General features: G+C 48.7%; 1 protein-coding gene across 2 annotated transcripts in view; it reads right to left on the bottom strand.

The window, feature by feature from the left end:
* The window catches only part of DOCK5 (dedicator of cytokinesis 5), a 187,269-nt gene that overhangs the window by 59,788 nt on the left and 106,019 nt on the right, over positions 1-21,462 (bottom strand). For both annotated transcript variants that reach the window (XM_075910678.2, XM_006114193.5), the window contains 7 exons: positions 17,677-17,811; positions 13,104-13,215; positions 11,007-11,077; positions 8,727-8,833; positions 4,542-4,678; positions 3,869-3,964; positions 2,167-2,265 (listed from right to left, as the gene is read on the bottom strand). In XM_075910678.2, coding sequence (XP_075766793.1) covers positions 2,167-2,265; positions 3,869-3,964; positions 4,542-4,678; positions 8,727-8,833; positions 11,007-11,077; positions 13,104-13,215; positions 17,677-17,811 — 757 coding nt within the window. The remainder of the gene's footprint in view (positions 1-2,166; positions 2,266-3,868; positions 3,965-4,541; positions 4,679-8,726; positions 8,834-11,006; positions 11,078-13,103; positions 13,216-17,676; positions 17,812-21,462) is intronic.

Here is a 21,462-nt window from a genome sequence, read left to right as displayed (position 1 = left end):
TCTTCTTTGACTGATTGCTCATATCCATTCTATTAGGTGACTAAGTAACATCTCTGGAGGCAGGATTTTGACCGCAACACAGCGTTGTCTCTAGCCTCCGGAGTGATGGTGTAGTCACACTTAAACGTGTGGACGGAGGACCACATGGCAGCTTTTACAGATGTCCTGGATCAGCACGTGCACAAGGAAGGCAGCCGTTGACACCTTAGCTCTGGTTGAATGGGCTTTAGGGTCGCATGAGACTCCTTAAGCACCTATAATTTCGTGTTCATTTTCTCTGAGGCTGCATGCACCTCAAACTCCAAGAACCCAAGTCAGCTGACCTTGGTCAGCCACCGTGATGCCACCTGCCTTATTCCAAACAGGTGTATCCTCGGGGATGTCTAATCACAGATCCCTCTGTGCTAGGTACTGTACAAATGCATTACAAACAGTTAATCCCTGCTCCCAAAGGTTTGCAACAAGAACACAGCTTTTCAGAAACCTCATCTGGGTTTGAAACAGGACCCTACTCAATCCGACTGGGCATGGTTTCAAGTTTTACTGCCAGGATGCCCTGTGGCTCTTCTTAAAACCACATATGCATGTGTTTGGAAATTAAAATAAATACTGCCCCAAGCTTGTTGGCTTTTTCCTCAGCCCAGAACAACAGAAGGGGAGTCCAAGCTCTTAACTGAACCTTAAAGAAAAGAACAAGAGGACAAAAAAAAAAAAAAAAAAAAAGAGCAAAGACAAGACGACAAGGACAGAGCCAGACGAGAAAGAACGAGGAAAATGAAGCCTGCTTTTCCTCTCACCCTCATTCACGCTTTTTTCTTACAGCTTCTCACTGACACAGGCTTGGAGAGGCAGTAAAGGTTTGTTTTCACTCTACATGACAAATTAGCCCAACGCTTTGTTGAGTCAGCAAACAGCCAGTGGAGCTGTACCCGGCTGGCATGAAGTGAATGTTCGCATACTCCACGGGGATGGGTGCAAGAGCCTGAATGGAACATACGAGCTGGACAGAAACTAGGGATGGCAAAATGCAGCTAATGAGGTAACCATGTAACCTTCAAAAAATCGTAGCAGTTTCCTAGTTATACACTGCAGGTTCTGCAGCATAAAGCTCCCGAGCAGTTAGCTGTGCTGCGGCCTCTATGGGATAAGCATTATACTGCAGAGCCCGCAGTGTGGGGCAGCAGCCAACTCCCTGGGAGCCAGTGCGTGCCGGAAGCTGACATAAGCCACCTCCTGGCCTGCACTGGCTCCCACCTGTTATCCAGCTCCTGGGGAGCTGGCTGCCGTCCCACACTGCTGCCTCTGTATCAGCAGCATCCAGGATGGTAGCCGGCTTGCTAGGAGCCAGTGCGCTCTGGAAGCTGCCTTTTAAGCCATCTCCTGGTGTGCACTGGCTCCCTGCCTGCTGCCCTACATAAGAACATAAGAACGGCCGTACTGGGTCAGACCAAAGGTCCATCTAGCCCAGTATCCTATCTACCGACAGTGGCCAGCACCAGGTGCCCCAGAGAGGGTGGACCGAAGACAATGATCAAGCGATTTGTCTCCTGCCATCCCTCTCCAGCCTCTGACAAACAGAGGCCAAAGACACCATTTTATCCCCTGGCTAATAATCCTTTTATGGACCTAACCTCCATGAATTTATCCAGCTTCTCTTTAAACTCTATTATAGTCCTAGCCTTCACAGCCTCCTCTGGCAAAGAGTTCCACAGGTTGACAACACGCTGTGTGAAGAAGAACTTTCTTTTATTAGTTTTAAACCTGCTACCCATTAATTTCATTTGGTGTCCTCTAGTTCTTCTATTATGGGAACTAATAAATAACTTTTCTTTATCAGCCCTCTCCACACCGCTCATGATTTTATAGACCTCTCTGGGGGAGCTGGCTGCCGCTCCACACTGCTGCCTCTGTATCAGCAGTATCTGGGGTGGTAGTTGGCACCCCGGGAGCTGGCGTGTACTGGGTCCCGACCCCGCTCCCAGCGAGCTGGCTGCTACCCCGCACTGGGGGCTCTGATACAGGTGGCAGCCCGCACGTAACCATTACAGTAACCAATAAGGTCATGCTCATTTAAACAGTCACACTATGGCATCCTTCATAGAAACCCCTAATATTAGAGAGTGATGCTACGTGGACTGGGCTGCAGTCCGGGCGAAGCCGACTTACGATAATATCCTGTCTGGTTTTGAAAGTGCTGATGTAGTGGTTATAGTGGAAATCGTCCATCTGTCTCAGGATGGCTGTCATGCAGGCTACAAAACTACCCTGGAACGGAAGACCAAAAAAGCAGTTGGTAAATTATCTTTCTGCACTAAAGCCCCAGTTCAGCACAGTGTCTAATTTTAGTCACATGAATAGTCTTGATTTCAAAAGGACCACGTACGTCCTCTAAGTCTGGCACCCATCTCAGTATTTTGCTAACTTGGGGCCTGACAATGCACGTACTAATGTCTTGTCATGTGATTGTTTTTCACTCCCAAGATCAATAACATCTGCAGCGCTTCTTGGATAGCAGCGGGCTAATACCTACGGATTCATCTGGAAATCACTCCTCATAGGATTTAAGCCTGAGGAAAGGAGGTGGGACAGTTTTTATCCCTTCTAGGACTGGAATTCATAAAAAAATGTTCCCAGTAAGAAACTGAAATGAAATCACGCTGGTTCCTATAAATGCAAGTAGCAGCTTTTACACGCTGAGCTACGGAGACCCTGGCAGTTTGGTAAATGACACGAAAGGCTCTTCCTCGGAGAGGAATGTTTTCCCTTCGTGGCTGATCACTAGGGGGAGTTCTGCTGAAATGCCAACATTTAAGTTTGAAAAGCCGAAGTCTCCTACGTCAATGTTAAACTGCACCCTCAAAGGCTTGATCGATAAACACATTCGATGGAAACCATTTGCCAATATCAAACCTCTTCCTGTGAAGTGATTTTCATGCTAGATTGACAGTTCTCTTTCCACCCCAGACCAAGTATAGTGCAGGCAAGACCGTCTCAAGGAAGCGGCGAGGCCTCGGACATAGGCGCTGTGTTTCTAATGCGCAAGGGGGCGCTCCTGCACCCAGGCCTCGCCCCCACTCCACTCCTTCCCCCAAGACCCCACCTTCCTTCTATTTACCCCTCCCAATGCCTCTTCCTGCCCAGCTTCCCCCCTCCCCCGAGGGACCCTCGCTCCTCTTCCTTCCCTGCCCCAGTGCTTCCAGATGCTGCAAAACATCTGACATGAGGCAGGCACTAGGGTGGAAGGGAGGTTCTGGTAGGGGGATACCGATGGGTGTTTAGCACCCACCTCTAACCCCCTCCTGCTTGCCTGCCTGCCACTCACCGCCCCCCCATTCACCTCCTTATTCTGCTCACTCACCTCTCTCAGCTCTCTGTGGGGGCCCCCCCAAAACACAGGGCCCAGGGTTGTCACCCCAATTCTCCGCATCCAAGGGATGGCTCGGAGTGCTAGCCACAGCAGTGCAAACCTCCTGTTTTTTCACCAACCTATTTCTCCCCAGACTTGGGAAGGACAGCTATTGGGGTGGGGATACTTCAGCATGTGGGACCCAGATTAATTAGTGCTTCTACAATGTGGCTGCCGGACTGTTAGAAAATGTACGGCGACCCAGACACACTGCACGTATGACACACTGAAGAGTCAGCAGGCAGTAAGGCCTTGCAGGCCCTATTGTCCAGACTTGATTAAAAATGGTGCCTTAGCAAAGGAAGGTTCTGTATCCCACTTCTGCCACCAAGACCCAATTTTAATAGGACTGGGGGGACCTTCCCATCACTCCCCACAGATACCACCCAGTGACAGGAAACACGGTAAGGGAAGGCTCCAGCCTGCCAAAGTGTCAGAACAGAAGCAAGCAAAGGGTCTCACGATATGCGGAGACTGTCTGCTCATCCCAATCACCGTCCGGTTTATCCGCCTCAGCAGGCGCTCCATGATCATCTGGATGTGAACAGCCGTGGGCCCCTGAAGAGATGAAACAAGCATGGGCTTTAGCTTAAGCTCCGCATGGCCTATTCTGCAGAGAGATTTGTTGTCGGGAAGGGCCAGGCTGACCGTGATTGTCAGAGGACCGCTGGACAAGGAGACTTTGCCCAACAAAAACTCACTTAAATAGTTTTAGACTCGGAGAAGGGGAGGAATGAATCTCTGCACCAGCGCAGGGCCCAGCACAGGGATTCACTGCAGGCTCATCTTCCCTGTGCTGGACCTAGATCGGCTCCCAGAGCAAGTTAGAGCCGCACGAAGGCAGCTCTAACGTGTGCTCCCTTCTTTTATATCCCCTATAAGTGCTGCATCAGCAGATCACCTCTCTGGGGATGATCTGACCCCGGCCTGTCCTAGAACATCTTGGCTCCACTTTCGATTGCGTCTAATTAAAGATAAATCGGACCTAACGTCTCACGCCCCCTAAAGAAACGCTTCCGCAAACTTCTGGCCTCGTTGACTCTGCAATAATTGGTTCGGCGAGGTGCACTGAAGAGGGCTTTGTTCCTCCTCTGACCTCCCCCAGGGCGACCACCCCAGCCAGGACAACACTTACCACATCCTTCCGATTGAGCACTTCTAGAATGTTGCTAAGGAGTTGAGCACAGGCCTCGTGGTCAGGTTTGTTTGAGTTGTCATCCAGCTGGCCACTTAGCTGATCTATTACGAGAGGCAGGAGCGCGTCCCTGCATTCTGAGAAAAGAAGACACCGAACAATGCCTCACGGTGGTCCAAGAATGATCTTCTTGTAAATGACCGCAACTAGTAAACCTTGCGCCTCAGGCTGACTCAGTCACAATTAAAATCACGTGAAAGTGGAGCGAATAGGCAGACAACAGCATGGTCCTTAGTAGGGACTCAAAGGCTAGGTCTACACTACTCCTTGCGCCAGAAATATGCAAATGAGGCTAAGCATAGAATATTGCCAAGCCTCATTTGCATACCTAATGAGCCACCATTTTTGCAGAAGAGGCTCTTGCGCCAGAAGGAGCTGTCTACACTGCCCCTTCTTGCACAAGGAAAACCCTCTTGCGCCATGCCGCGACGCTGATTATTTTCAGGAATAACGGCATTGCGCAAGAGGGATTTTCGTGCGCAAGAAGGGGCAGCGTAGACAGCTCCTTCGGGCGCAAGAGCCTCTTCTGCAAAATGGCGGCTCATTAGGTATGCAAATGATGCTTGGCGATATTCCATGTGTAGCCTCATTTGCATATTTCTGGCGCCAAGGAGCCGCCAGTGTAGACATAGCCAATGTGCCCAACGTAAGGGATCCATTATCTCACCACCTTCTAGCTGCTGCTCTTTGCTAGTTAGAGAGATTTCTCTTCAGGGCACTAACATAGGACTTGAACCATTCCCATTCCCCCCCCCCCCCCCCGCCAGCCCCAGGTTGATTTCCTGTCTTGTTTGACTTCCTGCATGACCTTAAAAAGGGTCTATGGGGAAAACTTCCAAAGTGACACTGGCATTTAGGAGACTACATCTCCTTTTCCAAAGCGATTTAGGGCCCAATTTCTCATAGGTATTTAATAATAGTATTTAGTACTTGTATAGGCAACTAAAGACGCGAATAGGAACTTAGTGGGATTTTCAAAAGCACCGAAGCAGGCAGGATGTCTAGATATCTATCTGCTCCTAAGTCACTTTAGAAAATGGGATTTAGGCACTTTTGACATTTTTGCCTCTCCCTCTGCCTCAGTTTCCCATCTGTAAAATGGGGATAATAGCACTTCTCTAATTCACACGGATGTTGTGAGGATCAACACGTTCTAGATTGTGAGGTGTTCCTCTCTACTCTGGGAATAGGGGCCAGATAAGCGCCTCAATCAGATATGACGTTCATAACAAATGGTAGCTGAACACAGCAGTCACCAGCTAACCTGGAAGCTATGCAGCATGGATCAAACCTGGCATGACTAGAAGTCAGTAGCGTTAATTACAGACGCAGAGTCTCCTTTGGGATAAATTAAAATCTCTACTGGCTGCAATCACACATATGCTAGTAACACCTAGCACATGCCTGGGGCTTTTCATCTGTAGCTCTCAAAGTGCTTTGCAAAGAAGAGTCAACATTACTGTCCTCATTTTGCAGACTTGGAAACTGAAAGGCTACAGCTACACTGGCCAGTTTTGCACAAGAACATATGCAAATGAGGCGCAGCAATAAATATTGCCGTACCTCATATGCATAATTAATGAGCCACCATTTTGCGCAAGAGGCCTTTGCGCAAGAAGGATCAGTCTACGCTGCTCCTTCTTGCATAAAAACTCCCTCTTGTGCAAGAGCTGTTCTGCCTGAAAATAAGCAACAGAACGGCTCCTGCGCAAGAGGGGTTTTTTGCACAAGGAGGAGCAGTATAGACAGTTCATTAAGTATGCAAATGAGATGCGGCGATATTCATCACCGCAAGTCATTTGCATATGTTCTTGTGCAAGACTGGCCAGTGTAGACATAGCCATAGAGAGAGAGGTGAAAGCCTCAATATTCGAATGTGGGTGTCTAAAATCAGCCACCTAAATTCGTATTTGCATCCGTAATAAGGAGCCCAATTTTCAGAGCTGCTTGTTACTTAATTGCTGCCTTTCTGGGAATGTGTAGACATATTTTTGCCGTTCTAGGAACTCTGGTACAGGTTGAACCCTCTAGTCTGGCACCCTTGGGACCTTACCGGTGCTGAACCAGAGAATCTGGCAAATGATGGGAAGTCAGTATTCTCTAGAAGCATGACCAACACTTCCATTGCTTGCTGGGCTCTTAGAAGACAGTAAGGGCTAAATCAGAGCTAAATAACAGCACAAAACACTGAGGCTGTGTCTAGACTACATGCCTCTGTCGGCAGAGGCATGTAGATTAGACACATAGGCAAAGTCAAATGAAGCCACGATTTAAATGATCACGGCTTCATTTAAATTTACACGGCTGCCGCGCTGAGCCGACAAACAGCTGATCAGCTGTTTGTCGGCTCAGCGCGCTAGTCTGGACGCTCCCCTGTCGACATCAAAGCCCTTTGTCGGCAGCCCCGTTATTCCTCGTGGAATGAGGTTTACCGGGGCTGCCGACAAAGGGCTTTGATGTCGACAGGGGGAACGTCCAGACTAGCGCGCTGAGCGGACAAACAGCTGATCAGCTGTTTGTCGGCTCAGCGCGGCAGCCATGTAAATTTAAATGAAGCCGCGATCATTTAAATCGCGGCTTCATTTGACTTTGCGAAAACAACAAATCTACGTGGCTCCGTCGACGGAGCCATGTAGTTTAGACGTACCCTGAGAGCCAGGACTGGTGGCTGTACATAAACTTTATGGAACTGTGGGAAACTTGGTCACACCCACGGTAAGAGGACTTCCGGCTAACTAAAAATCATAGAATCCTAGGGCTGGAAGAGACCTCAGGAGGTCATCAAGTCCAACCCCTGCCAAAGCAGGACCAATCCCAACCAAAGCAGGACCGATCATGGCAGGCCACAGATGTTACTGGAGCAGAGAGTGCCAGAGTTGAGAGGTTCATCCTGTATTTGCATCTGTGTTCTGCAGTCCTGGAGAAAACACAGTACTCTTTGTGACATACAGAAGCACGGAGTTATGGTACATGGTCCTTCGTGATGCTCTTAGGGATTGACTCCATGTGCCCAATGTAAGCGATGCATTATCTCACCACCTTCTAGCTGCCGCTCTTTGCTAGACTTAGGGAAACAGCTGTTCGTGGCTGTGCAAGCTGTTAGAGGGAAAGGGAGGAGCAGGGACGGAAGGCAAATCAGCGGATTCATGGAGCTCTGTAAGTGCTGAGAGCGAGGGGGAGGAGTAGGAAATGCAGGGCTCCAGTGCACGAGGCGTGGGGGAAGGGGCAGATGGTGTGTGGGCTGCAGGTGAGTGTATAATGGGCCATGAGCTGCCCACTCCTGGCAATCATGCAGCCCACTGAGATGAAGGAGGCCTACTTATGTGGCCCACTCACTAATCTTGGTTGCCCATCGCTGGCTTAAAAACTTCAGCCACAGACCAGAATCCCCGTGTGCCCAGGGCTGCACAAACCGAACATAAAGTTGATCCCTGAGTCTGAGTCAGGGTTGGGCAAAAGGGCCTCCATGAGCTGAATCCGGCTCGCCAAGTGGGTTGAACTGGCCCGCAGAAGCCCTGGTGCTCCACCACCCACAAGCCAATCAAGGTCTGGGGGCAAGGGGAAGCACACACAGTTTTCTCTGCCTTGCCAGAAGCATGTGGCACTGAGAAGCACCACATGTTCCTGGCAGGGTGGGAAGAGTCTTTGCATGCTCCCCCTGCCCCCAAGCCTCCTCCTGCAGCCAGAGGCATGGGCGCCTAGAGGGAACCTTTTTTTGGGTGGGCGGGAGGGAGAGAAGACTTCACACGCTCCCCCACTGCCAGACCAATCATGGTCTGTGGATAAGGAAGTATCCTGGCCCTGCCCCATCCCGTGTGGCCCAGGGCCACTTCAAAAATTTCTGAAGTGGCCCCCCTTAAAAAAAAAATTATTGCCCACCCCTGATCTAAGTACTCCCTCCACCCCATCCCCAATGAGACAGCACTGGTCGGCCTACAGGTAGTGCCCAAAGCACACCAATCACCTCGTTGTTGCCAGGTTTTTTTGCAGGCATCACAGCAAAGGAGAATTTGAAGGAGGGATTTGAGGGAGAAATTTAAGAGAGAGACGTGAACTTTACAGGCAAGTATTTGTTTGAGAAGGTGCATTTCCTGCAGTCGTTGGAGATCTCAAGGGGCGACTCACCGGATTGTTTGAACAGATCACTGTCCACTATCTTGGTCATGCAGTTGAGTTTCTGCCGAACTAACTGGTTGTCAGGGATGCTCTGGATAAATTTGCTGAAGAGGACACTAGAATGCAAAGCACAAGAGGGAAAGATGATCTGTATTTTCACCCGGAAGCTGCTTTTGGCATCACTCCACGTAATACTTTGCATGGCCCCAGCTCAAGCAGCCATGACATTGTGCTGAGAACAGCCTCAAGGTAAACCAGTAGGAAGCTCCACACCATATGGGCTTCAGGAAGCTTATTAAAGAACTTTCAAGAAACTGAACGGCGACCAGAATCAGCAGGGTGCTACCTGACAGCTAATTACCCTCATGTGACAAGCTGCCATGAAAATTCACCAGCCCAGGCTTGGAATCTCTTCGCCCTTCCTTACCCTGCTCAGAAATAAAAATGAAATGAAATCGCCCTGAGCAAACAGAATTTTGCCAGGCTGCAAGATAACAACGAGGTGCAGCAGTGGCTGGGGGTTACATGCTTGACTCCAATCCAGAAGGTTTGGCATTGAAGTCTCACACTGCAAGGCCACTTCCCGTTCACCCCACTGCACCATGGGTGCTTGATCCATCAGGTTAGGGCGGATGGCCAGACAGGGTTCTGGCTAATTGTTCCCTGCTGTGCCTTTAGTTATGAAACTGACGTGCCTTAATGCCAGCCCAATGAGTCATGGGCACGTGACCATTTCCATCACCTCCCTAAATACCTCCCATTTCAAGGGAGAACATAAGAACGGGCAGACTGGGTCAGACCAAAGGTCCATCTAGCCCAGCATCCTGTCTGCTGACAATGGCCAATGCCAGGTGCTCCAGAGAGAGGGAACAGATCCCTCCCCTTTTACCCATTCCCAGCCTCTAACAAACAAAGGTTAGGACCACTATCCCTGCCCATCCTGGCTAATAGCCATTGATGAATTTATCTAGCTCTTTTTTGAACCCTGTTAAAGTCCTGGCCTTCACAAAATCCTCTGGCAAGGAGTTCCACAGGTTGACTGTCTCTCACATGAAGACATACTTCCTTTTATTTGTTTAAAACCTGCTACCTATTAAATCACTCATTTTACTCCCAGAGCGAATTAGAGTCCACGTATATTTGGCACCCTCTCGCTATTATTTTTCTCTGCTCAAGCTCATGTGAAGAAATGGGCTTTGCCCACAAAAGCTCATACTACTGTATATGATACTATAAATTTTTTGTTTGTCTCGAAGGTGCCACAGGACACCTGTAACGTCTTGTTTTCAAAGTTACAGTCTAACATGGCTACCCCTCTGAGACTGTTATCTCCAGTTATTTCCATCTGAAATAAGATTCCCGGCTGAAGACAGGGAAAGCTATTCACATTTTAAGTTCTGGGCATGAATAAATTGTATGTATCCTGCCACTCTGGCTTTTGTAAGGCATGGGGTCATGGCAGCCCAAGATCTAATCATCCAAGGGCTTTGCATCCTTGAATTTCCAATCGGAAGGAACTCAGGAAAATTCAGTTGAAACACTAATTCCTTTGGACTGCAGCGCTAAGACCAGGGGTGTCCAAACTTTTTTCAAAGAGGGCCAGATTTGATGAAGTGAACATGCGTGAGGGCCGACCATTTTGCCTGACATTCTTTGAACCATTAAAATTAAATTCAAATTAACTATTTTATGCAAAGTTTATTGCAAACGGCATACTTTTCATTTCGTCACATGGATGACAAATCTAAACAGGTGTTAAATCACTCTGCCTTTCATATCTGAAGGCCAGATGAAAAAAAAATCCTGGAAGCTGAAATATGTCAGGAACATTGTAAAGTACATTACATATTATTGGTAATAAAGGTTGTCTGTCAACTTTTAAGTTCAAAAAATATGAACAGGAACATAACACCAAGTATACATGTTGTGTCCAAATATATTTATAACTGATTTAGACCAACTGACATTAACTAAGATTTTACAATGTATTCATCTCAATACATATGGATTCGTTGGGGGCCATAAAAGATAGATATTGCCAAATTACCTGTGGGGCCGTATTAAACCGGAACACGGGCCGCAATTGGCCCGCGGGCCGGACTTTGGACATGCCTGGCTAAGACCATGATGCGGCTTCCTCTAAACGCTTCAGAGGAAAATGCCCAAATAAATTCACGTAGCTTGCCACAATTAATTACTGCAGCGGCATGCTGTAGGGCAATTTCCAACACTCCCCCAAAAGATGCACGGTAAGTAGATTTAGAAAACAAACACACGTAACACAATCACCTGAGTTCAACCGGATCAAATACCAATTTGAGATCATTGATGATGCTTGGTAAGTATTTTAACGCTGCACCCTGCAGGAGAAAAAGGAGGCTGGGTGAGATTAATCCATTCGTCATACTAGGGTACAAGCCTGAGCGTTTGCTGCTCAACATCACCGGAAGATGCTCTCATCAGCAGAGGCAGGATCTGGTTCAGTCAAGAGCAAAGCTGCAGGCCTCTGTGGCGAGCTGGTTTGTGAGCGACTCGAAGCCTCAGCATCTGCACCTCTGCAGGTCAGAGTGGAAAGGGAGCTGCACCAGTAAACACACTGCTGAAGCAGGGACGAGGAAGCCCACGGACTCATTAAACCAGCAAAACAATCAGAAGGCCTTGCGGAGGCAGGCAGAGAGGTGTGAAACCTTTTTCACAGTATCTCAACTGGTTAAAAATAAAGCCCTTCTCCTTGCAGCATTAGCCGAGCCACAAGCTTACAACAATGGTTTGGGACTTTCGCTCTTGTTTAAACGCTTTAGACTGGACTGTAGCCAGCCCTTATATGGCCGGGAGGAGTTTGGACTCCACCCCAACTTCCCTCTTACCCCCATAAGAATCACAGGCCCTAGGCTAGGCTGCAGCTCTCTTCAGAGCAGCATGTCGAGACCAGCGCGAGGAGGAGCAGCATGAGCGAGCCAGCCACGTGCGTGGGAAGGGCTGTGTAAGGCATGCCATATCCAGGGAAGCCGACGGCCTCCGCAGGCCCTGGGCAGGGTATGTGGGGGGGAGGCTGGCTCTGCGCCCCAGAAGGGGCAGGGCCGGAGCAGCCAGCCCTCAACGCCACTCAGACTGCAGCACAGCCTCCTTCCCCAGCCCTCAGAGCCATGCAGAGCGGGGCCCCAACTCCACAAGAGCTGCCCAGAGCGCTCTGTGTGGTGCTCCGGCAGCCATTTCAAAGGCCCGGAGCTCTAGCCATGGCTGTGGTAACAGCAGCCAAGCTCAGCAGCCCCTTAAAATCATCAGGCCCCGGGGACGTGACCCCCTTTCCCATCTCCCCATTTCCTCCCAAAAGGTTACAGGCTGCAGAAGGTCCAGCCCCTCACCACACCTGAGCTGTAGAGGGGGGCGATGTGTGAGGGGCTGCAAGGGGCCACGTGCCCCTCAAACGCTGCAGGTGGAAGGGGGCAGAGCCTCTGGGGGGCCCGGTGCCTGCAGCAGTGGTCAGGCCCCTGCACTCACCAGCAGGCAAGGGGGAGAAGCGGAGCAACATGGCTCCGCTCCACGAGCTGCCAGACGCATCAGTCAAGGGAGGGGTAAGATTCCCCCCCCACACACACATTCACTGGTGGGAAGCAGAGGGACGCAGCCAGCAGCTGGGGGACTGGACCCACATTGCTCCATTTCCCTACCCCTGCTGCTGCCAGTGAGCGCAAGGGGCCCCAGCCTGCTAGTCCCCTGGGCCGCATTGCTCGGGGGGCAGAGGAGAAGAGGCTGGGGGGGGGGGAGGGACAGAGCAAGGGCGGGGCCTGGGGCAGAGGGGGTGTTGTCCAACCCTTCCTTTGGTAGTGCAGGGAGGAATCACATGGGGGGGGGGTCACATGGCCAGTCCCCCCCCCCCCCGCCCGCCGCAGTGTTCTTCCTGACCAGTTTCCCTGATCAGCTACCCAAACGTGAAGGCTCTTTAAACTAGACTCAATCCTTCCAGTGGAAAGCAATGAATGCATTTGGCCGGAGGCATTACAAAAATGAAGGCAGCGAGCAGGTTTTATTGCATGGCTTTGCTGTTCCGCACTCATTCAGAAGGTCCCACGTAAAACTCACACAAGACAAACACGAAAAGGAAACAAGTTCAAACAAGGCAAAGGCTTGCTGGTATTTCGTTACTTTCCTACTCTGTATTTACTTGGATTTCCGTATCACCTGCTGCCTGAATCATTCACAAGCCCCAGCATCGCTGGCCAAGGTCCAGACAAAATGGTTACAGGCTGGCTGGGTGCTGCATTTCAATGCCAGGATTTTAGCATACGCTTTGCACAACTGCGACATAAACAGTTCAGATTAATGCCAGCTACACGTTGGGGCCTGTAAATGTCCACCCCCATTCAAAACAGGCTTTAGACCAACCTTAATCTTGACAGCCTCCTGTAGCGGTCGGTCCATGAGAATGTTGAAGGAGAAAAACAACTTTCGGATTGCATTGTTAAACTCATCCCCGTCTTCACCCTGCCCATAAAACCTAATTGAAAAAGAGCAGGAATGTCATACATGCACACCAGGGATGGAATAGTGGAGTTGATTAACCGATTAGCAGAAGCTTATTGGTTAATTCTATAGACTACATGCATCCCCCCTGCCCTTTTTTTAGACCGGCTCGGCTCAGTCCTGGCTCATGCCGGGTCTAGGGCCTACATTTTAAATGCAGAGCCGCAGAGGGGGTATTAGGAGCTAGGCGGGAAGGTAGCCCAGCTCAATTCTAGCTCACGCTGAATCCTGGAGCTCAGACCCCCCCCAAACCCAGACAAGAGCTGCTGCTACCCCATGCTGCTGCCTCTGTATCAGAGGCAGCAGCGCAGGGTGACAGGCAGCCAGTCCACAAGAGGAGCTGGGTTTTTAAACTGGCTCCCCTTGTGGACCAGCTCCTGCCTGGCACCACACACTGCTGTGTCTGATACAGAGGCAGCAGCACGGGGTGGCAGGGGTCTCCTCGAGGATGGGGACAGAGGGCACTGGCTGCCAACCCCACCCCCAGGGACTATAAACTAGTCCAGTAACCAATAAAAATACATGAGGTTAATCGACTATTCAATTAACTGATATGTAACATCCCTAAGGCACACCAATTCAAGCCACAGCAAAGAGGAATACAGCCTCAACGTCTTAAATACATTTTATCCACCAGAGCGACCTCTTAACGTGCTCTTTTACTAAGGAAAATAAGGTTCAACCTGTATCAATGATTTCAAAATTAAATCTGTTAAATTTAACAGCCAAAAGATTTGTTTTTCTAGCCACAAAAGACAAACTCAGCCTAGAATCGGAGTTAAGCTGGGTCCTTTCTGGCTTCAAGAATCACCAACTCTGATGTTTATGCAGAGTTTGCAAATCCTATTGATGATGCTCAAACCAGAGGGGAATCCAGCTCATTTTATGTTCGCTTTGCAAGACAAACCGGAGAAAACAGATTGAATGGTAACAGAGAATCACATGTAGAACGATTTGAGGCAATGAAAGACACATTGCAACTTGGCAGATACTGTCTGAGTGACGGGAATTTCCTGCATAACCTTATTAACTTAAGTATTTTTGAAGTCCATTACACTAAATGCAAAGTTTATGGATTATCGTGGACAACGATTATATACAACCTCTCTGGGGGGAGATGTGGTGTGAGGCTGTGGACTATATTGAAAAGATACCAGACAAAAAGTGGACTTTTGGAACAATACGTTTTAAGTGGATTTCCTAAGCAATACTGAGGGAGAGTTTAATGCACTTGCTCACTTCTGGTTAGGCAACCCCCCTGCCTCCTGAAGCTACATCATTTGTCTGCCGATTACCTGTTCCCAGAGACAGGAAGACCTAAGCTATATAAAGGAACTACTGACCTGTCTAACTGGAGCCAGATCTGAGACAGTTATGAACTTATAGAATCGTAGAACACTAGAACTGGAAGGGACCTCGAGAGGTCATCGAATCCAGTCCCTTGCCCTCATGGCAGGACCCAGTACTGTCTAGACCATCCCTGATAGACATCTATCTAACCTGCTATTAAATATCTCTAGATATGGAGATCCCACAACCTCCCTAGGCAATTTGTTCCAATACTTAACCATCCTGACAGTGACAAACTTTTTCCTAATGTCCAACCTAAACCTCCCTTGCTGCAGTTTAAGCCCATTGCTTCTTGTTCTATCCTCAGAGGCCAAGGAGAACAAATTTTCTCCTTCCTCCTCGTGACACCCGTTTTGATACCTGAAAACTGCTATCATGTCCCCTCTCAGTCTTCTCCTTTCTAAACTAAACAAGCCCAGTTCTTTCAGCCTTCCTTCATAGCTCATGTTCTCTAGACCTTTAATCATTCTTATTGCTCTTCTCTGGACCTTCTCCAATTTCTCCACATCCTTCTTGAAATGTGGTGCCCAGAATTGAGGCCTAACCAGCACAGAGATAGAACAGAAGAATGACTATAACCACAGGGAAAATGGATTTGTGAGTATTTGGAGGATTGACACCTACCAGGCCTGAGGCTGGAGTTGGGGTGACCTCTCTGTTTCTGATCAATGTTTCTACTTTAGGAATAAAGGTGTTTGTGAAGAAAGAGCTGTGTGGTGACATGTACCTGTGGGCCATTACTCTGCTCAGAGGAAGCAAAGTGCAGACTTTGTTCTTATGTTCTTATGGCCCTTTTAGGCAGTCTGGCTTGTGAGGGATGTGACAGTACAAGCAGGAATGATGCAGCCTGAAAACACCCATCAGTAGGGAGACACACAAAGGTCTTTGCCCCAGAGAGGAGATGTCTGGCAGCCAGAAACTGTTGAGTCAGCAGTGAACCAGCGTTGCCTAGAACTGTGACATACACTATTAATGACAATGAAGGAGCTGATTTAATCATGGGTATTTTTAGTACCAGTCATGGATGGGTCATGGGCAATACACAGAAATTCACGGGCCATGACTTGTCCGTGATTTATAGGATTAATACCACGGACTAATTCTTAAAGGTAGGGGGGCTTCAAGAGGGGCCGCTGCTGGGGAGAGGAGAGGCTGCTAGTGGCTATGACTGCACTAGGTGTCTGGGAACCACCAGTGGGATCATCCCTGGGGGCCAGCTGCACCAGCTATCCCCAGAGCTAGCTGTCCAGGGCTGCCCGAGCAGCTGGCCGTAGGACCACTCCAGCAGCAGCTGGTGCAGAAGCTGCAGGGCCACCGGAGTGGCTGGCTGCAAAGGCCTTCCCGCTGGATGGTGTGACTGTCCCCAGGGTGGCCTAAACAGCTGGCCCTGGAACCAGCAACTTGGGTGACCCTGGGGTCAGCTACATTGGCCCCTGCAGAAGTCACAGAGGTTGCTGAAAGTCATGGAGGTCACTCCACGGCTTACATGACCCCGTGACGAACATGGGGCTGGAATTACTGCTAGTGTTAGCTTCAGGGCTAGGAGCTCTAGAGATGGAGCAGGATCCCTCTGTGCTAGGCACTGTACAAAGTGACCTCAAGCTGTTGACTGTGCGTTTTAACGTCTGCTGCAAGGTCCTCAATGGCAGCCAAATCAGGGATCCTCCAAAATTAGCCAACATTTCCTTTGACAGGTTTAATAGAGAAGGGGATTCCTTTATCACTACTAAAGATTATTTAGAATTCTCCCTTCGGTTTGTTAAGATCCGTCTGGGCCATCCTGGAACCTGGCAGAAATACCCGAAAAGTCCCTTAAAATGAGGAAGCTCTTAAACAAGGAAAGCGTTTTTAAAAATAAATCATCATGTTTAGGCTCCTTGTTTGCATTGGTGTTTGCAGCTTATGTAAGATCAGAGTGGATTAGAAAGAATTTCACCCCCAAGGAAAGAGTTCTAAGTTGTTTACCCTTGTACTGATCGATATCTCTTTGCACCCACACAGACCTCTGTACAGTCACGGATAAGAGACAGATGTCGAGGTCTTTTCTCCATAATTAGGGGCTGTCTGGCTGGGGGATACAACAGAACAGTTCTCAGCTCAGAACATCTGCCGGGGTACATCAGAAGCTGGCTCCTTTGACAGGAACGAGGCCAGTTTGTATCAGCTGCGGATTGTTTGCACGTTTCCAGGATACATTACTTGGTAGCCTCAGAGTTTGGCCACCAATTTTTACTGGGGACGGATCTCACACTTTTTCCTGAAATGCTGAATTAACTTTTGAAAAAACAAGCCCATATGTACATACGCACGTCCAAGTCATTGCAATGTATTTATTGCGACCTTGTAAAGCTGTGGTGAAAAGTGACATTGACCCACACACAAATACTTTTCCACGATAGACCAACTCAGCCCTGGCAAGCCCGGGAAACAATCAAGCCCCAGATGAGGTGGGTGGGTGGGTAGATGGCCAGGGGAGGCAGCAGGAACCAATCAAGCCCCAGTTGAGGTGGCTGGGTGGGTAGATGGCCAGGGGAGGCAGCAGGAACCAATCAAGCCCCAGATGAGGTGGGTGGGTGGGTGGGTAGATGGCCAGGGGAGGCAGCAGGAACCAATCAAGCCCCAGTTGAGGTGGCTGGGTGGGTAGATGGCCGGGGGAGGCAACAGGTGGTTGGAGCTTGAAGCCCTGGGCCTGGGGGATGGAGCAAAAAGACACATGGCCAGGACTTGGGGCCGCACCACTGTGCAGCCAGAGCTCAGGGCTGGAGATCAAAGCCCCGGGGGCCAGAGATTGCTGCTCCGTCACCTCATGGCCTAAACTTAAAGCACTGCCCATGGGAAGGTAGGGAACGCCCGACCTGCCTGCTCCTCCACTATGGTTTCTCCAGAGGGGGCATGGCCCAACCAACTCGTGCTGACAGCCCTACCAGCCAATACCCAGGTGGTACACTTAGCAGCACCAAGAAAGGCTGTTGCTTTGCCCCGCCCCTCCACCAATCACAGCCCAGTGGGTGCAAAAAAAAGCCCCTAGTGGCCGCATGCAACTACACCAGCCACGTTTGAGACACCCCAGCCTGGAGGGCCTCACCTCAGGTACAGGATCCGTGACTGGACGATGAATCGGAACAGATACTTCAAGGCTTTCAGGGCAGCGAACAGCAATTCTGTCTTGCTGGAGTCCTCTGCATTCCCCACGTAATAGTTCAGTACTTTGGAGAGTTTCCTTAGAAAAGGAAGAGAAGGGGAGAATAAATGCAGGGTAGCTACAGGACAAGGTAAACCAGGAGACCTTGTTCTAGTAAGGGACTATGGTCTAATGCTTCGGAGCAGGAGTCAGGGCTCCTGAGTTCTTGTCACCGCTCTGTTGTGGAGTCACTCTTAGGCCCTCGGCAAACCACACGGGAACACATTTTCAAAAGTGCTCGGCATGCAGCAGCTCCCAGAATCTGGCCCCGCAATGTAGCTGCTACATCCTTTGGAAACGCTAGCTTTATGGCCCGTTTTTTCAAAGTGTTGAGCATCCGCAGCGCTCGGTGACTTTAATTAAGAATTCGGGGAGCCCGTTAATTCTGAAAAATCACAGATTCTTAGCCCCTGCGGACCTCAGTTTATCTATATGTAGACCTCTTTAATAGAAGGGAGGGGTTTCTGAGACTTAATTTATAAAAACATAAGAACAGCCAGACTGGGTCAGACGAAAGATCCATTTAGCCCAGTATCCTGTCTGCTGACAGTGGCCAATGCCAAGAGTCCCAGAGGGAATGAACAGAACAGGGAATCATCCTCCGTTCCCAGCTTCTGACAAACATTCCTACTCATCTTGGCTAATAAACAGAGCTTGACAAATGGCGGCGAAAGCCACTCGCCAGCCCCGCACTGCACAAGAGCCGCATTGCGCACGTGCACGTCACCGGCAAATGGGGTGCGCGGCTGAAATCTACTCGCCACGGGTGAGTAGATTCTATAGTTTGTCGAGCCCTGCTAATAAGTATTAATGGACCTATCCGCCATGAATTTATCTAAGCAAAATGCAGGACAATGTAGCACTTTAAAGACTAACAAGATGGTTTATTAGATGATGAGCTTTCGTGGGCCAGACCCACTTCCTCTGATCAAATAGTGGAAGAAAGTAGTCACAACCATATATACCAAAGGATACAATTAAAAAAATGAACAAATATGAAAAGGACAAATCACATTGCAGAACAGAAGGGGGATGCGGGGGGGTGGGAAGGGAGAGGAAGGAAGGTAAGTGTCTGTGAATTGCTGATATTAAAGGTAGGGAGAGTGGGATGTTTGTGAGTTAATGGTATTACAGGTGATAATTGGGGAAACTGTCTTGGTAATGGGTGAGAAAGTTCAAAGTCTTGTTAAGTCCTTGTTGGTAAGTGTCGAATTTTAACATGAATGACAGTTCAGAGGATTCCCTTTCAAGTGCAGATGTAAAAGGTCTTTGTAGCAGAATGCAGGTGGCTAAGTCATTTAGAGAGTGTCCTTTCTGGTTAAAGTGGCAAGAAACTGTTTTCTCTTTGTGATCTTGTCTGATATCTGTTTTGTGGGCATTAATCACAAAGAGAAAACAGTTTCTTGCCACTTTAACCAGAAAGGACACTCTCTAAATGACTTAGCCACCTGCATTCTGCTACAAAGACCTTTTACATCTGCACTTGAAAGGGAATCCTCTGAACTGTCATTCATGTTAAAATTCGACACTTACCAACAAGGACTTAACAAGACTTTGAACTTTCTCACCCATTACCAAGACAGTTTCCCCAATTATCACCTGTAATACCATTAACTCACAAACATCCCACTCTCCCTACCTTTAATATCAGCAATTCACAGACACTTACCTTCCTTCCTCCCCCTTCCCACCCCCCCGCATTCCCCTTCTGTTCTGCAATGTGATTTGTCCTTTTCATATTTGTTCATTTTTTTAATTGTATCCTTTGGTATATATGGTTGTGACTACTTTCTTCCACTATTTGATCTGAGGAAGTGGGTCTGGCCCACGAAAGCTCATCATCTAATAAACCATCTTGTTAGTCTTTAAAGTGCTACATTGTCCTGCATTTTGCTTCAACTACCCCAGACTAGCACGGCTACATTTCTATCATGAATTTATCTAGTTCCTTTTTTGAACCCTGTTATAGTTCTGGTCTTCACAACACCCCCTAGCAAGGAGTTCCACAAGTTTGTTTGCTTTAAGCCCACTTTGAGCACTTTAAGATCCTTGCACGGAAAATTGCATCTTTATTACTTTGTCTCATGTCTCTGTCTAGGCAGAAGTCCAAGATCTCATAGAAACTTTTCCAAAAGAATAGTGGGGAGCGTGGGAGGATTACGTTCAAACAAAACACCGGTTCCTCCTCATTAACCACGCTCTGAGCATCCAAGGGTCTGCATGAGGGATGCCTTTGCCTACCTCACTTGCTGCACTGCCAGGGTCTGTCTGTGTCTAGCTTTGGCACACAGAGCGTAATGACAGCACAGTGTAATTCTCCAGCCAGCTCGGCCTGATGGGGATGTCACGCTGTAAAGCCAAGCTGGAAAGCAAGGCGAGGTAACAACGCAGCTGCAACAAAGCCCATCCATAAATCAGACTTAACAAAATTATTTATAGGAAGGAGCAGCAAGGAGGATGAACCCTCCACCCGCAAGGGGGGGAAGCAACTCTCTGCTGACAGTGGCTGTACAGTAAGTGCAGAGAAGAAAGAAGCTGTTCAAAGAGCAACAGGCTTCAAGAGTCCAGGCAGCACAGCATCCCGCTTAAGGCCGTCTTCTCTACCGGGGTGGAGTCTGGATTTCCGAGTGAGCCCATCTCCAGCAAATATTACATGTGAACTATAAAGTCTGGTTAACTGTTTAAAAATACAGAGTGAGAGCTGGAATTTGGAAGGGACCTGATTCCAAAGGACTGAAAGTGAACAATCCATTAAGATCAACATACTGCACTGACTACAGTGAAAGACTCTGCCTCACACTATCCAAGAAATTAAGAAACCACCTGATACGTACCCAAAGGACTGAAAGTGAACAATCCATTAAGATCAACATACTGCACTGACTACAGTGAAAGACTCTGCCTCACACTATCCAAGAAATTAAGAAACCACCTGATATTCTATCCAAATAATAGTAGGTATGATTAGGGTTTCCAGGTATCCGGTATTCAACCGGACAGTCTGGTATTTTTGCTTCCTATCTGGTAAAAAAATGCAGAAAATCCCGGACACCTAAAACGTCTGGTACTTTCTGATTTTTTCCCGGCCAGACGGTGAAAATCTTGGGCTGTCCAGCTCAATACAGAGGCAGCCTGACAACCATAGTGCTTACCGGGGAGCTGTCTGCCCCGCACAGGGAGGCGACTGGGTGGGCGGCTGCTGGCCGCCTGTTAGGGCCAAAAAGCCTCACCACACGTTTTTTAAAGGGGCCACGCTGTTTTGTGTGGTTTTTTTTTTTTTCTTTTCAGAAAACATCTGGCAACCCTAGGTACGATAGTACAACTGTAACAAAATGTCAGGACAACTGATGCATTTAAGCACTACGCTATCTGATTTGCGAGTGCATATCGGGAATGGTTGTCACTTAATTTGGGAGGTAGCCTAGCTCGGTGGCTAAAGCATTGGGCTAGAAGTCAAGAGACATGAGTTTTATTTCTGGCACTGACCCGAGACAGTCTCTTCAGCCCTTATTCACTTCAGCACAGAAAGTAAATCATGATTTACAGGCTTAATGTTAGGCACTCTCCTAAGAACCACACTTAACTGAGGCCTTAATCTGTCTGGGCCTCAGTTTTTCCATCTGTAAAACAGGGCTAATAACACTGACCTGCCTTTCTAAGTGCTTTGAGATTTACCAATGAATAGTGCTG

Source organism: Pelodiscus sinensis, chromosome 28, assembly GCF_052426305.1.
Source record: "Pelodiscus sinensis isolate ZL-2025 chromosome 28, ASM5242630v1, whole genome shotgun sequence".
Taxonomy (NCBI): Eukaryota; Metazoa; Chordata; order Testudines; family Trionychidae; genus Pelodiscus; species Pelodiscus sinensis.
Note: the sequence above shows the minus strand (reverse complement) of the source record. Positions and strands in the feature narration are given on the sequence as shown.